Below are 17,070 nucleotides of genomic sequence, written 5' to 3'. Positions count from 1 at the left end.
TTTTTTTGAAACTATCCTTTCCTACTCTGTTAGGGTTTAATGTTGACGTAGTATAAGATTTTTCGTTGCTCAGGCTAATTTTTGTTCGAACAACTTTTTTATTCATATTTCAAAACATTCAATGGAATAAATTTGAAATTTAAACGATTCAATATTTTTCTCTTTGCTATAATATAATTTTTGTTAGGAATTAAAGTCATTTGTTTTGGCTCTATAACTATTCACTTCTAAATCGAATTGTTACATGTCAAAAGTAATACTTACCGCAAGAAGTAATTTATTACAGCTTGCGCAAACAACTATAAAAAGAGTACGCGAATAAAATAGACATATTTTTTATGAAGCAAGCTCGAAAGAAGCAAACGTGCTAAGTAATGGTAAATAGTCACTCCTATTCATAGATATTGGCATAACATCGCCAATGCGCTTAATAAGATAAAAATATGTTTGTATTTTATTGCAAAATATTTAAAAAGGGTTTCGTTTTCATTCATAATAGAGGTGATAACGTAAACTGAAATTGTTTAACTAGAGAAAAGTGGGTTAGAGTGAGAGAGTAGGAGTCTGCCGTATGCGTACGAGGAACGGAAGCCAGACAGACTGGCGCCGTAACGCGTTACGTAACGAAGCAGTTTACCCGCACATAAGAAGTTATCACTTCAAAAAATTGGGTCTACCTTTTGATTTTACGCCCTGAGGGATAATTTATAAAGGTCACTGATGCTAACCAGTTTCCAATACCAATAGGCGTTGGCTCAGTAAGAAATATTATTCTTTACAGCGTCAATGCGCCTCAGGAACTACGATGTTATGTTTCTTGCCTGCCTGCCTTATTCACACTGGCTGGCTGGACTGACTAAGTATTGCTGTTTGGCGGTAGAATGTGGGATAAATGGATAGTGCTCAATCAGTCGGGCCTGTACAAAGCCTTACAAACAAGTATTTTTCGTTACTTTATTAACATACACTATCTCTACATGATCACGTCGGTATCTTAGATTTTAACATATTTTTTTGCTTTTATAACATAATTTATTAATAGATATAAAAATAATATTTTCTATTAAATATTCTATATCAAAACTTGTTATATTGCAAGAATATAATTTGTACACTTTGACGTCATTCCGATGAGTCGTGATGCTGTTTTTCTTTAATTTAAATAAAATAGATAATTTATAAACGAGTTTCTAAAGGATTTACACTAATGTGTAAACCGTCATTCGGGTTTGTTTCAATTTAAATATCACAAAAATAGCTAACATTCCGGATCATTAATTTATTAATACGTTTTTCACGTTTAGGTACCTCCATATGTACATCTATTTTGATTATTTATTATTCTAGTCTAGGTTATTTATTTTATAGGGATCGTTGATTTTCAATCGCAACTTATGAAAGAGGTCAAAATTAAAATTATTGTGTGGGATGTGCGAACCTTCTATTGTTTTACATGCGCGCAGATTCACGTGAAGAGCAATGCAGTACTGAACGATGCTGGTTATTTAATTATAAAGTTGTAAAAAGTTAAGGATAAAAAATGTATATTTTGGATTATCCATAAGAGATACACATATACCATCGCGGACTTTTCTGAGGTGCACAATACTGTAGTTCAGCGTTGCAGAACTATCGATAGTTTGACCTCGAAAACTATTCAGGATATCGATAGTACTATCGATAGTATCGATAGCTCTCCGTGAGCAATACTATTGATTACGGCTATACTATTGATACTATCGATAGTACCGATATAAAAATAAGTTAAAAGTAATGGTTTTTGCAATAATATCGATGGTATGATATCATGTATACCATATGCAGAGCTATCGATACTATCGACAGTACCTATTGACAGGTGACAATACTATCGATAGACTAATAATACTATCGCTAACACTTTAACTATCGATAGTCTATCGATAGTGTACTATCGATATGCAACACTACTGTAGTACATTATTTTGATCTATCTTGTAGGGTTCGGCCAGCGTTTACAATGTAAGCGCAAAAAATGTGTTTAACAACGACATCACTTCAGAAACCTCTAAAATTATCAGTGTTTATCTACTATATTGTGCATGTATTATACATATAAACCGCCCTCTTGAATCAATCAATCTATTGAAAAAACCCGCATCAAAATCCGTTGTGTAATTTTAAAGATCTAAGCATACATAGGGACAGACAGCGGTAAGCGACTTTGTTTTGTACTATGTAATGATAATGATATACAATCGAGTTATACTTGTGTATCGTTGCTATTTATTCCATTCAATAAGTTTTAATACATTCGCTGGAGTGAATCGCTCTTCGGGGCGACTGTCACTCCGTACTTCATGATTAATCTCGCGTGTTTAACACATAATTAGTAATCATGAATTAAAAACAGTATTAATATTTATAACGACATTTTTGTAAGTCACTAGCTTAATAAATAAATAATTTATCTTTTTATTCGTTTTACTGAACACGATTGTATTGCGTTGATAAATTGGTATAATTATTTACAACTATGGAATAGTATATTGATATATATAATATAAAGAATATAAGCAGATAATTTAGTATTAATTATGACGTTAAAAAAGCGGAGTTGGCCCAGTGGTTAAAACGCGTGCATCTTAATTTAGATTTCGGGTTCAAGGGCAAGCACCAATGATTTTTCATGTGCTTAATTTGAGTTTATAATTCATCTCGTGCTCGGCAGTGAAGGAAAACATCGTGAGGAAACCAGCACGTGTCTAATTTCAACGAAATTCTGCCACATGTGTATTGCACCCGCATTGGAGCAGCGTGGTGAAATTTGCTCCAAAACCTTCTCCTCGAAGGGAGCGGAGGCCTTAGCCCAGCAGTGGGAAATTTATAGACTGCTAATGTATGACGTTATCGTTAGTTAGTCAATCTTTATAATAATATTAAAATTGATTAAACTCAACGCTTTTAACCCGAATATAATATATAAAGTGTATTACAATATAATCTGAACTAATCTCTAACATCTATAAAAAATGTGCCAAATATAAAGAAAAAGAAATATCTATAAAGTATTACCTTCAAGCGTATATGTTTATTTATAGATATTATGTTCAAAGAACAAAGGTTTCGTTTAACGCCATAACGATTGCGTTTCGAATTGAAGTAAACATATCACATGAAGCAGTACAAAATAATACCTAGTGTAATTTCAGTAGTTCGGGATGGCAAAATAAAATTATGTTGTACCATGATGTTTCAATCTCTCTCTATATTTTTACAATGCTCACAATCATCCAATTGTTTTCCTTATGACAGCTAAATAACTTTTAAAATAAGAAATAGTGTTACATGCCAGTAATAAATGTTATAAAATAATATCAACTAAAGTTGTACAAATTATTGATCAATTAATTACAATAATAATTGTAATAATATGTAATAATAATAATAATGTGTCATTATTAATTATGATATCCTATGACGTAGCACCGTATTGGAGGCTAGGGCTAGTCTCGTAACACTAGCTTAAAATATTGTAAAGAGCTCGAATTCCATAGAGAAGTCGTAAAAATAACGCGAAAAACAACTGATCATTTATACGCTTGAACGCAACCTAGAAAGGCATAGTCATAAAAATATTTTTCGATAGCGTATGGAAATGCGAATAGGTTTAATACTACTGCATATCGTTCTTATTCGAATGAAAATAGAGATGTACATTTGAAAAACGTGAAATACCTACGAGTTTTAGTTTATTGCGTTCTATATTTATCCTTCTCGAATCCCACGATTAGACGTTATTATTCGTGATAGATAACGGATCAAATTCATTTATTTAGATTTAAAACATAATATCTCCTAGATTGTATTATTTAATTTTTATATTAATTGCAAATTGACCTTCATTTATTCAATTATGCGCAAATAAGAAGAAAGAACTAATTTTTAAATATAGAATATGTTCTATTAACTCCTCTAAAATAGTTGTAGGCACTATGTATATATGTCGTTGTAAATGTGTGCGTGAATTCATACATACCCCATAATGCTCAGTACAATGAAAGTATTCAATGAATATGAGTTGTTTTCATAGATTACAATAACATATCAACTTGATACGAAAGAAATACTTTAAACAACGTTGCATTTGCTTTCAATAGTTACAGCTCCATAGCTTCTACTTGTTTGTAATTTTATAATATAAAATATTATCTTTTGAATAACTGTCTACATTTAGTTCGCCCTTGCTTTTGCCTATAATAGATATTACAAAATTATACTTGAAAATATTTTTGCATTGTTAAAACAATCATGCAAAATATTTACATTAAAAATGCGTTCAAATTAAGGAACGTTTGTGTTTTGGACATACACAGTATAAAGTCACTATACATATATACATCACCAAGTATATGAGCCGATCGTGTGCGAATCAATTCGCGGGCATTTTTTTTTTTTTTTTCTAGATATAAATCGTGCTCTTTTTGTACTTTTCAATTGAAAAATTGCACTAATTTCAATAAACGTCGACAATACTCAAGGTATTAACATCAAATCAAACGTTCAGATATACCTCTAAACTACATGAGTCACGCCGACGAACCCTTGAGGCTTAAGCACGGCCGAAAAACAGAAAGCGGATGATAGGCGAGGCACGCCTCGATTCGGGCCTTGAGGAGCGTTTGCATAATTATGTAAATCGTGCCGTGCTTTAGAGCTACTCCTGATCCTTAAGTACCGTAACAATTAATATTATGATCAATTCCATAGAATTATTTTTCAACTTAAAACAAATACATATTTTAAAGACTAAAAACTTGTCTGTTACGTCTGTGTGATTATTGTCCTTATTAAATCATTAAAGAAGTTTATTTTCAAATCCGTATGAGTAAAATATTAACTATGCTGTTGGATATCACAAAAGACTATAAGATAAACAATAAAACATAGAGCGCCATGATTAAGCGACCTTAGATACGGAAGAGAGAATTAAGTATGGACATTAACTCGACTCCAAGGCTTAACATACTAGACTGTTGTTACCACGTCGTTACGTACAACACGGTACGAATGTAAGTGGTTTTACACATAGATCTAGCAGTCAGAGCGATTCAATTACGAATATGGCGCTCAACGGCACAACGAGTTGTGGATAATAATTATACATTCTAGTCGACAGAGCTTATAGACTGGGCTTTAGTATTTAACACTTACTTTGTTCTGTATTATACAATTGCTTATCATATATGTAAAATATTTTTTAATATTACAAAAACAATCAAGTCTTAGTTTATTTAGTTAGTTTATTAAATGAATGACTATTTTGTTTTAAATTTCAATTATTTGTTTTGTTAGACATTTGCGTACGTTTATTTGCATTTGGGTACGGACTACCCCATATATATTTTATGGCTCCGTTATACTATTATTTTTAACGAAATCAACTGTAGATATATAATACGCTTCTATAATATATTAGAGATTTATATTTCCTGCCGTGAATTTGTAAATAGCGTCAGATTATAATCTATCTCGCGAGATTGTTAACTATCGAAATATTGTGAACCGCACCTCACAGCTTACAATTAAGCGCATTATTTTTCGTTTGTTTGTAATCTATCGAGGTAAATTTCTGTTAAATTATATAAACTCTAACCTAACGGAAAGATTATTACGTATAGAAATTGTATACGTTTTATTGTAAGTTGATTAAAATTTTACAATCATTCGGCAGTTTACAATTGCGCGAGATAGATTATAATCTAACGGTATTTAAAATTTTACGGTGATATATCTATTTAATAGATTTATTATAGACTGACGGCCCTTGCAATGTTACGGTTATATATATATCGTTATATATATTATATTATATAGTGAGTTGCAATATTAATTGCAAGGAACTTTGTTGCTACGGCGAGTTTAATTATGCGTTCAATGACATATTTATCTGCAGTATTGAAGAGTCATGTTTATGTCAATTTCTGGTTTGAAATTACCTTTAAATTCATCATAGATGTTACAATAAATTGCCTTCGTATGTCGTTAAGTATGGAGTACCGACCGAAAATGGTTGGTATTTTTCTATGTAACCGGAAAAAATATACTAACTGCCTGCCGAATATATGTTATTATATAGCTATTTGGATATGAACAACGTACCTATTGTTGGTTTATATACTATATGTGTATGTGAGAACGTTAAGTTAGGATTTTGCGGTATAATAGAACATACTTAAACAAAAGTTCTTTTAATAGTTATCTATACATGTAATAAAATTGAAGTGTCTGTTTGTAATATTAAAATAACCGCTTTTTACTAATACACCGTATATATACCAAAATAAAATTTTTATCAATTTTTGACTGTCTGTCTGTTTGTTACGGCTAATCTCTGGAACGGCTGTACCGATTTTTACAGGAATTTCACTGGCAGATAGCTGATGTAATAAGATGTAACTTAGGCTACGACAATAACTTTTTTGGTAAATTCAAACGCGCACGAAGTCGCAGGCACATCTGGTTGTAATATAAAGATGTTGACTTTATTAATCAGAAGCAATTTAGTTTCAATAAAAATTGAACCTCTTTTGTCTTAAAGATATAGATTCTTAGGTTCTTGGTTAAAACATTGGTTCGGGTCGACAAAAAGTATTTGTTCTATCAAGGAATTCCTAATGGCCCTGAAATAAGGATGTTATGACTGTCTTGGAAGGCCGGTTCTGTGCCTGAACGATTTTTAGTTGTATCGAATCGCCTTCCTATCGGATTATGAGTAGGATTAGATAATGTGTGTGAAAATGTCCAAGCATGTTAAACTTAACATAATATTAACATTACATCATTTTACATTAGCAGCCTGTAAATGTCTTATTGCTGGGCTAAGGCCTCCTCTCCCTTTGAGGAGAAGGTTAGCATATTCCACCACGCTGCTCTAATGCGGGTTGATGAAATACACATGTGGCAGAATTTCGTTGAAATTAGATACATGCAGGTTTCCTCACGATGCTTGTGCATTTTTAACTCGCATGCTAATCATTCAGACCACTGTTACGGAATTTTGGTCAGTAGGACTTAGTGCATACGATAAAGATATTCTACATGAAAATACATGTTTACTAAAACGAAGATTGGTTTATTTTAATATAATATAACGATATTTTTATTAAAACATTTTTTATGACATTTATTACTATACAACAACTAATTGTCGCTCGCAACTTCGCTCGCGTATTGGGGTTGATCGTAAAGTTTTAGGATTAAAAATTAGCATATGGCCTTCATTGGGAGTCCAAGCTTGCTTTATAACAAATTTCATCAAATTCGGTTCAGTTTTTCCGTGAAAGTATAGCAGACAGATACACAGAGTTACTATCGAATTTTTAATATTACTTAGTATAGATTATTCATCAAACAGAGTTCGATGTTTTCGCTATTAGAATATATTTTATTTTATTATATATTAGGTATTATAATATACTAGAAGAAAAACCGGGTTCGCTCTATATGATTCAAATAAATAAAACTAATTAAATACATTCACACATGGGTACCCCTGCACGAAATTATTATTTGGAACACACTTTTTGAACGTACCCGTGAAAGTCAAACATGGCCACCCGTTGCACTGTCATGTCATTGAATTTCATGGACTTAATTTCGGAATATATTGATTATACGAATTTTGCTGATATATGTTATCATCTATAAATCATTATTTTTTAACGATTTATAATTGTGGATCGGGTTCTAATTCATCTCGTGCTCGGTGAAGGCAAACAACCTGACGAACCTCACTTGCGTCGAATGAAGATCCGCCATGTGTATTCAAAAACCTGTATTGGAGCAACGTTTTGGTCTAATAATAAGATCTAAAACCTTCTCAAAATAAGAGGAGGTATTAGTCCAGCAGCAAATCATTTTTAATTGTTTCCGTTTTTTATTCATTTCCGTTGTTTGGGTTTGTACCGTGAGGTCATATATGTAGCATACACTCTTTCCAACAAACGGACTATTAATAGCACTATATTTATTTGAAAATATTTTTTTATATTTTTTGTCTTTTAGTATTTGCTGATATTTTGATATAATTTAAATAACATATTCTATACCATGACGTCATAATCACTATCTAACTATGTACCTTTATTGAAATCTGTCCAGTCGCCTAAGAGTGATGTTATGACAATCAAAGAAACTTTCACATTACAAATACTTACACTATATACGAATCTATACACAAAGATAAAATTTAAATGTCTGCCTGTCATATTAAAATGACTTTTTTTTTAAGTTAATATCTCTATTTCCGTGTTACTAAAACATTTTTTATGTCTGTTTGTTTGGATTGTTCGACGAATGTAAATAATATAATTATTTAAGGCTTTCCAAGGTACCGTCAAATTTTTATTTCATCAATATCAGTCGAGATTAATACAAGTTATAAAAACGTAAAGTTTACATGCACTATACATATACTTCAAGCATATTAGTAAATAATCACTAAAAACTATTTCAGGATTACTATTTCTGATGTTTTGTTATATTACTGAGATATTATTAAATCTCTTGATAGCGTCCTTATTACTGTTTGGTTCTTGTTTTTTTTAATTATTATTAAATGTGGTATTATTCAAAGCAGATATAGCCGCGGGACATAGCTAATCTCGCGATAAGTGTAATGCTCGATCTCTCCGCCCTTCCATCTTACTCATTGCTCTTGCTAAATATACTCGTACATATCTTAGCGACGACCTACGCTATTATTTCATCATTTACTTCAAGTATTCATAGTGCTCGATTTTTTTCTTTTTTAATTTCTTTTAATGTTATACTAATTTAATAGCGTATTTTTTATCTTTATTTGAGATTAAATGTCAGGCAGGCGGACTTCGCTCATGGATATTTTCAGAACTGCCAATGCGATGCCAGCTTAAAGGTATTTGTTTAACCGCCACAAGAGTCAAAAGTGAAAGTTAATTGTGTCCACTCTATGGTTTTTATTTTCATGATGATCGGATACTAATAAGGATGTTAAAGCGTAACAGACAATTGCATATTCGCATTTTGATATATGTAGATGGACGGGTGAAAGACTACCTGACGATAAGTGGCCATAGAAGTTGGCGCTGGAAGAAATATTAAACATTATTTACATCGCCAATGCGCCACCAACCTTGGCCAGTAAGATGTTATGCTTGTGCCTGTAGTTACACTGGCTTTCCTTTCAAAGCGAAACACGACAATACTCAGTAAATAGTGCTTGGTAGTAGAATATATGATGAATGGGAAGTATCTACTCGGGCCTGCACAAAATCCTACCACTAAGTTAAAGTAAGGATGAATTTAATTGTATAAATTATTTTGTTTGTTGTGCACTCCTCGATATTTCAATGGTTATCCTGAGCCTTCGCTGTATATCCCCACTCGACAATACAAGCTCGTCTAACTGGAGAGGGTGATACGCTTATAGGATTTTATGAAACAATATTAATTCCTTAAAATTAATCTTGCCAGTTATGTTTTTGTTGACATTGTAGTTTGATTGATTTGATTTGTTCGTGTGAGATTTTGCGTACTCTATGAATAATATTTTGAGTAATTTATTCGGAAACCTTATGTGGAAATTGCTAAAAGACCTAAAAGATGATAAATTGAAATAGTTAGCCTTTCCTCTTATAGAGAAGGTTGGAACTTATACCAGGAGATGAACTTAAACAATGGCGCTTATGCCTTTGATTAATATCGTCCCCCTATCCACCGAGACCTTCAGGTTTTTAATACTAGTTTACCCTCATATAAACTTAAACCGCAACTGTTTATTTTTATTTATATTATGGAACAACACGGCGCTGTGTATCATTAAACCTCTTTGGTCCTCTTTGGTACATCGGAAAAAAATTATGAATGACGTGTAAACGGATATGGCAAATTTTTGGTGATTTTGGTGTGAACAGACTTTAATTATAATTGTCGACCAAAATTTCCCATGAGCTTTCCACGCTATCTTAAAAAAGGCTTTTATTATGAACCTTCATTATTGGTTCAATCCATTATTGGATTAAAGTAAATTTACTTGTATACAGTTTAGTTTTACGTTATGGTAGAGTTTTGTTTAAGCCAGTCTAAATAGGTACCTGTTCATCATTGATATTCTACCGCCAAACAGCAATACAGTATTGTTGTGTTTTTTGAAGTGTGAGTGAGCTAGTGTAACTACAGGCAAGGTACATTAGCGATGTAAAGTATGGTTATTATTTCTTACAGAGTTAACTCAATATCAGGTGTATTTGCCTATTCCCCAATTTATTTGAAATAAATCCAATATTTTAATTAGGACCGTAATCAATTTAGATAAACTTGTTTCAATCTATTTGGTAGCTATGTCGTTCGGAATGTTTCTGAAACTTAATTTCCAAGTCCCGTACAATTGAGACTTATGTATCTCTATATTCAGCTATCCTTAATACCAGAACTAGTCAACTTATACAAGCTATCAATTAAAGCTGTTTAAAGGAAGACCGCTTTTTAGAAAGACGCCACATGGTGGTAAGTGGTCATCTTCGTACATAGATACTGGTTCTATGAGAAAGATCAACGACTCTTTACACCTTCTAAGGTGTTGTCTCATTCACCTTGAAAGCAGAATACTTAGAAGTTCAAAGAATTGCAGTTAAATTGAATAAATAAAGGTGTTGCCACATTTATGAGATCCTACATGAAATACTACCGATAAATACCACAAGCAGTAGATACATTGATGTATACAATACATAATAATATTATACAAAACTATTGCTACTAATAAGTTTATCGTTTCAGAAACTAATTTATGTTAAAGTTTTTTAAGGTTTAATTATAACATTAATATTTTTTAATTTCAAAGATGAATTTTAGTATATAAGTTGTAATGGAGTTAAATATGTGATAGTTGTTTTTGTCGATACAGCAAACAGGATGTAATATATCCAATGCATTATTCGAAGCTATGTTTTAAAAAATGTGAAATATGTACAATTAAATAAATGTTCCGCAACGAAATAGTCAATGAACACAATGAAAAATTATACGTTTGTAATTTTATTTATTATCTATGTACCAAAAAAAAAACCTTTGAATAAAATATTGTCGAAAAAAAATTGCTTCTACCTAGAATTGTGCATTATTCTTAAACTTATTATAATAAATAAAATTAAATTAAAAAAAATATATAAAAGGATTTCTCACCCATTTTATCTGGACCGGCCATACTTAGTTCGTATAACTTAGATCCTTCGTATCCATTATCAAGTTCAGTTAGCAGTAAAACATTGACCTTTCAGTATCACAAGTTTCGCTAACAACAACTCCAATAAGATCAAACAATAGCTGTTTCCAAACGAACACGACACACGATTACCTTTTTGTAAACAATTTCGTTTCGATCGGATACTGTGTTGAACGTGATTATTTAGGTTTTACGACACCGCGTGCGGACAACATACGCGTGTTGCTTCCGCTGAGCAACTCACCGTAATAAACTTAACTAGCAAGTTAAGACGCTCAGTCAAAGAGAAGGCAGTACGACATGCCGGAGATGTTATCTTTAAAACATATTTGATTATTTTGTTGCGTTTTTTTTTAATAATGTTTCATTTTTAATGTGCTATATCGATACAGTAAGTCGTTTTTCCTCTTTATTCTCGTCACGCCTTTTAACATATTATCCGCAACTATCGGATATTACTGGTGAATTACTCTCTGAGTTATTTTTGTATTGTTGATATTCGATTCGAATGTGAATATGATTATGAAATATTCGTATTAAAAATAATTTCAATGATGGTATGATTGAACCTCCGTGTTGCGCGTGTTTTAAGTAACTAATTACGTATAAAAAATACGTATGTGTACACGTATACGTAATTTTAAATTATGATGTATTGTATGATATGTGTGTGTATGATATATCATATGGTGTGAACTTTGAACCTTTAAATAGTGAATATATATTATAACAATTAGATACTTTATTCGAGGAATTTTAGATATAAAATTCATGTATTTATTAACAATGCAATGTCTGATGAGACGAAATTTTGTAATTGATTTTTAACTAACTACCTGATTTTGATAAAATTTGGATTATAAATATCTAAATTTAAAATCCTGACATTCTTTTAGAACATAGAGTCATTATTCGCATTTTGGATACCTTATTAGGTATTATTATTATTTAATACTGACTTTTTATATTTGAAAAATTAACCTTCCAAATATTTATGATATAGGCAAAAAAAAATTAAATCTCGATTATTAAGCAAGTTATAATTATAATTAAAATAAATTTAATTATAGCAGCAACTACCCAAAAAAGAGCGGTCATTCGAACTACGTCGGTACAAAAATATATTTTGTCTATGCTTGGTATTAATTAAACATTGAACCAAAAGTGTGGTGTTGGTTTAGTTGTTCATCATGTGAAAAAAAATTATGATAACGTTTTAGATTTAAAAAAAGACTATTACGTAATTACCTATGCAATTCCTTTTTTTGTTTGAATTATTTTCACTAGGCCATATCGATTATTCGAACGACACATCCGAATTTTAAAAATCAAGTGAATATTAATTACTTTCTTCGATTTTTTTATTTGTTTATAATCACACTGTTTATCATTAAAATGATTTCAATCTGGATAGTATTAGTATTTTAACATGGGACCTCAATTCCAATAAATTAAATCGCATCGCAAATTTGCTCTCGGAATATCCGGTGAGTGGGTGCTGCCAACACTCCCGATCTCTCGGTAGAGATCAGGGTATTAGCACCTATTATAGATTCAAGGAATACGTTAATTGGTTTATTATTAGTGTTACGTTTCATTGGAATATTAAAATAACATAATTTTATTATGACTTAATAGTATTTTAATGACACAAGTACCATTAAGAAGTTAATAAGGCGACGATATCAAAAGGGGCTAAGAATAATATGCAAAAAGATTTAACTCGTTTCTATTGATCTATATTAAATATCTAATACTTTATTATATACTACGGTGAACCGGCAGTATTGTTTGGTTCGGGGTCATCATTTTCGTCAAACATATTCACAAATAATACAACAAATCGATAGCTGGATTATCGTATATTTATTTTTACAATATTTCGTTGGCCGCGACCACATCTGTCTTATCCTTCTTGACAACTGACTGATTTTATGTTTTTCTAACGTGACAAAGAGTGATCGACTTCACTGGCCATCCAGAATCAAATCTCAAAACTAAGAGATTACAATCAAAGTATTTAATTATCTGACGCTGCGACATATCGACACCTACAATTTATACTACGCTAACTCGATTTTGGTAAAATTAGTTTTTTTGTGCCAAGTTGCTTAAAATATGTTATTTTATATGTATTAATAAAATCGTGAAGAAATATACAAAATTAACGAAGTTACAAATTTATACAACGCTAACTAAAGGCAATTTTTTAAATCAATCGATATTACGCTAACAATTATTAGCGGAGTGTGCGCACACTTTCGAGTTAGCGTAGTATAAATTGTTGGTGTCGATATATAAAGGCGGACAGCGAGAAGTATACACAGATGCACTCTCTATTCCCTCACTCTCATACCGCTGGGATGGCAAATCCGACATAACTAAAAAGAGTTCAGGCGCAGGACCTACCTTTACGTTCACTTCCAAATTGCAGACAAGGGACTTTCGCGTTTCGAGACAAAAAACTTTTTATCGGTTTGAACACAGAATCTCGATAACTTATTACTAGCCACTAGACAAAGGAGACAGTCAAAAGTCAATCGTTATAAAAAAAAAATTGGGAGAGAATTAAGAAAACAAGACAGGCTTATCCCTTAAAGAGTACGCCCAAAAAGAAAAATAATAATAAGAGGTAGACACGTATGATATATTAATATAATAACCCACCCATTTAGACATTGGCGTTGTAATAAATACTAGTGGGTATCCCGCGACTTTCGCGTTTATTCAAAAGATTTTTAAGGAATTTCGCAACCTATGACAGGTTTTGTTTTAATTTCATTTAGTTGCAAACTGCAAGTCACTCATCTATTTGGCGTCAAAATGATGAAACCTCTTTTAAATAAAATTTTTAATATGAAATAGTATACATTAGTTCAGTTAGAATTGGAGTATGTCGAAAACAATTTAATTTAATTTTGTTTACGTTGTTAATTTTTTCTTATACATTTAACGGCCAGTAACTTTTTACCGCTCTCTAAAATTAATTATTTGTTCAATCGAAACAATTCAGTAAATCGCGATCAAGAAACTTCTTTAATTTTCTGCACATCTACGGTTGGAGCTCTTCAAAATGAGACCATAACCTTTTAATTTTTTATGTGCAGCTATCTTCCCATAATTATTGGGACAAAAATAGGCTTACGCTATTAATATGTAAGATTAATCAGTACAATGAACTTACATCGCCAATGCGCTAACAGCCTTAGAAACCAGATGTTATGTCCCTTGTGCCTGTAGTTACTTTGGCTCATAATCAAATCAAATCAAATCAAAATATAGGTACTTTATTCAAGTAGGCTTTTACAAGCACTTTTGAATCGTCATTTAACAAACTATTTAAAGTAAATCTACCACCGGTGTCGATATGTTAAGATATGTTATAAGCAAAGGTACACAACCACTGCATATAATTATATTCAAATAGATGTAGCAACAATACATACTGGTTGACATAATATATATAGATAAGATAGGACATTAGCTGATAACTCCATTATATTATGAGCCAACTTGAGATAAGAATCTTAATTATAAGAATTAAAACATACGTATATGTTTACTTACCCCAGCTCTGAGTTATATTTAGTCTTACGTGTCATACTAATATTATGAATTTGAGTTTAATTTGTTCGGATTTACGCAAAACTTAAAATCCGACTTCTATAGAATATGCAGTTTAACGATAGATAAACACAAAGATAGACAGACTGAATTTATGGCTTTACTCGCGCAATATTTATAAAACACTAACTTACTCCCTTAGAGGTGGAGTTAACGGATCTTAACGGATGTCTACACCCTATAAGGAACCTTCAAGTTTGTAGTTGTTATAGTTATATATATATATATAACTTTATATATATAACAAATACTTATATCTACATCTATATATATATATAGAAGTGAAAATTGTCCCACCTCTTTCTAAGCGAACGCTGTTAAAATTTTATCAACGTCAACGACAAGCTCGACAATGATGTCCCGTCAGTTCGATGTTAAATGTAGTTTATTTGACTTTTGTCAAATAAGCAATATTACACATAACACATTAATTGCAAAAAACAACAGATTGGAATAGACTATACGTAGGAAGTTATTCACAGATCCAACTTTAAAAGTTATTTATTATTTAGGACCATATTATTTGTCAACTATCGTTGCATTAAAAATTCACACACATTTACAGGAGTTAAACATTCTTTAACCAGCCTTCATCATCCAATGAATATTATATTTCTCTTTCCAAATTTGAGTACTCAAAAATCTAATTCGGATGATTACTGAAAAAATATGTAAATTATTTTCCAAATATATGTCGAAAACAAGGTCATAAATGAAAAAACTAATTTTATTGTAGTTATAAAAAAGCTTATACACTATGTTTCCTTGTTTTCGACTCGAAAAAAATCCATGACGTAAAAACCCAGTCAATTGTTTTGCGTAAAACTGATGTTCTAAAAAAATGTAGTTGTTTGGCACTATTTATCAAATTCCAAATTTAGATTATGTATTTGATTCTCTAATTCACATCTGTGAAATGTTATATCGTTAACACAAGTTACACGTATTAAACGTTAAAAAAATGTATATGTAACGATGAAAATTCTAATTTTAAAAACTACCTTTTTTTAGGTATACAGAAAATGTCTCAAGATTCCGGATGCATCAGTACTTTCTTCGATAGTGATTTGAACACCACAGGCAGCCCAGACAGACTATCACTGTCATCGTTCGCAGAAACTTCTCAAGACATCAGTCAGACTTCAACAGACTCAATTTCAGACTTGAGTTTATCACAACTGACAATACAAGAGCCAGAACCTCTAAATATTCAACCGTTTTATAACCTAACGCCACGTCCATTGCCCCAGTCACCGCACTATGTCATCGAGGAAGATTTCTCATCAAACCCCTGGGCTTTATTAGTAGCAACGATTTTTTTGACAAAAACTTCGGGTAAAACAGCTAGGCCGTATATGAAAAAATTCTACGAAGAATATCCGACTCCGTATCACGTATTAAATGATCCACCAGCTACATTCGAGAAGTTTTTCGAAAATCTCGGACTAAAGAAAAGAGGTCGCATTATTTGGAAATTGAGTTATCAGTTTGTTTCTGCTAAATGGCGACGAGCGAGCGATCTATGTGGAATCGGAAAGTACGGTGAAGATGCTTATAGGATATTTTGCTTAGGTCATACGGATATAGACCCTGGGGACAGATATTTAAGGTTGTATATAGACTGGCTGAGAAGACATACCGACTTTATGGAAGACAATAGCGTGACGGATAGCGAACACGTAATCGAAGATCCGGTTTTGAACTATTATAGAATTACTTTGCGAAATTGTGTTTAGTGTAGTGTAAATAACATGGCCCTAGACTGATTTTACATATGATTGCATTATCTCAAATATTGTGTTTATATACAAATAATAATATTAGGTATATATTGAAAAAGTTCCAACTTATACAAGTTTGAAAGTTTTTTTTAATATATATTTCATTCTTTTTTTAATTTTTATCAATAAATAGTCATTAGTAAATTCAATTTAACTTTAATTTTATATTGAGTAACTATTAATAAACAATCAACGTTCTTTTTTCTCTGTATAATGCCATTAATTAAAGTCGTTTGCAGCTAATAAAAAAATACTGGGAAGTACAGCCTAGCGTGATTGTAATGAGGGGTTAAGTAAAAGAAGTTTTTTTTTGTAATATACCACGTCATACAATTTTTTTTATCATATTAATTATGTTTGCATACAATTCTCTTTTTAAATTAATAATTTTATTAGAATGCTTTATTCAAGGGAAGGGAA

At 31.4% G+C, this 17,070-nt stretch overlaps 2 protein-coding genes across 2 annotated transcripts in view; one reads left to right on the top strand and one right to left on the bottom strand.

Moving 5' to 3' along the window:
* Positions 1–11,476, bottom strand: part of LOC125071812 (calcium release-activated calcium channel protein 1-like) — a 60,076-nt gene extending 48,600 nt beyond the window's left edge. The window contains exon 1 of the mRNA XM_047682204.1: positions 11,206–11,476. The gene's annotated coding sequence lies outside the window, so the exon portion shown is untranslated. The remainder of the gene's footprint in view (positions 1–11,205) is intronic.
* The window catches only part of LOC125071813 (methyl-CpG-binding domain protein 4-like), a 33,559-nt gene extending 16,849 nt beyond the window's left edge, over positions 1–16,710 (top strand). Inside the window, exon 2 of the mRNA XM_047682207.1 lies at positions 15,881–16,710. Within this exon, the coding sequence (XP_047538163.1) occupies positions 15,892–16,605 (714 nt within the window). The 5' untranslated portion in view covers positions 15,881–15,891 and the 3' untranslated portion in view covers positions 16,606–16,710. The remainder of the gene's footprint in view (positions 1–15,880) is intronic.
* The last annotated feature ends 360 nt before the right edge of the window (positions 16,711–17,070 follow it).

The sequence above is a fragment of the Vanessa atalanta genome, chromosome 20 (genome assembly GCF_905147765.1).
Source record: "Vanessa atalanta chromosome 20, ilVanAtal1.2, whole genome shotgun sequence".
Taxonomy (NCBI): Eukaryota; Metazoa; Arthropoda; class Insecta; order Lepidoptera; family Nymphalidae; genus Vanessa; species Vanessa atalanta.
This window is presented reverse-complemented; position numbering and strand designations above follow the sequence as displayed.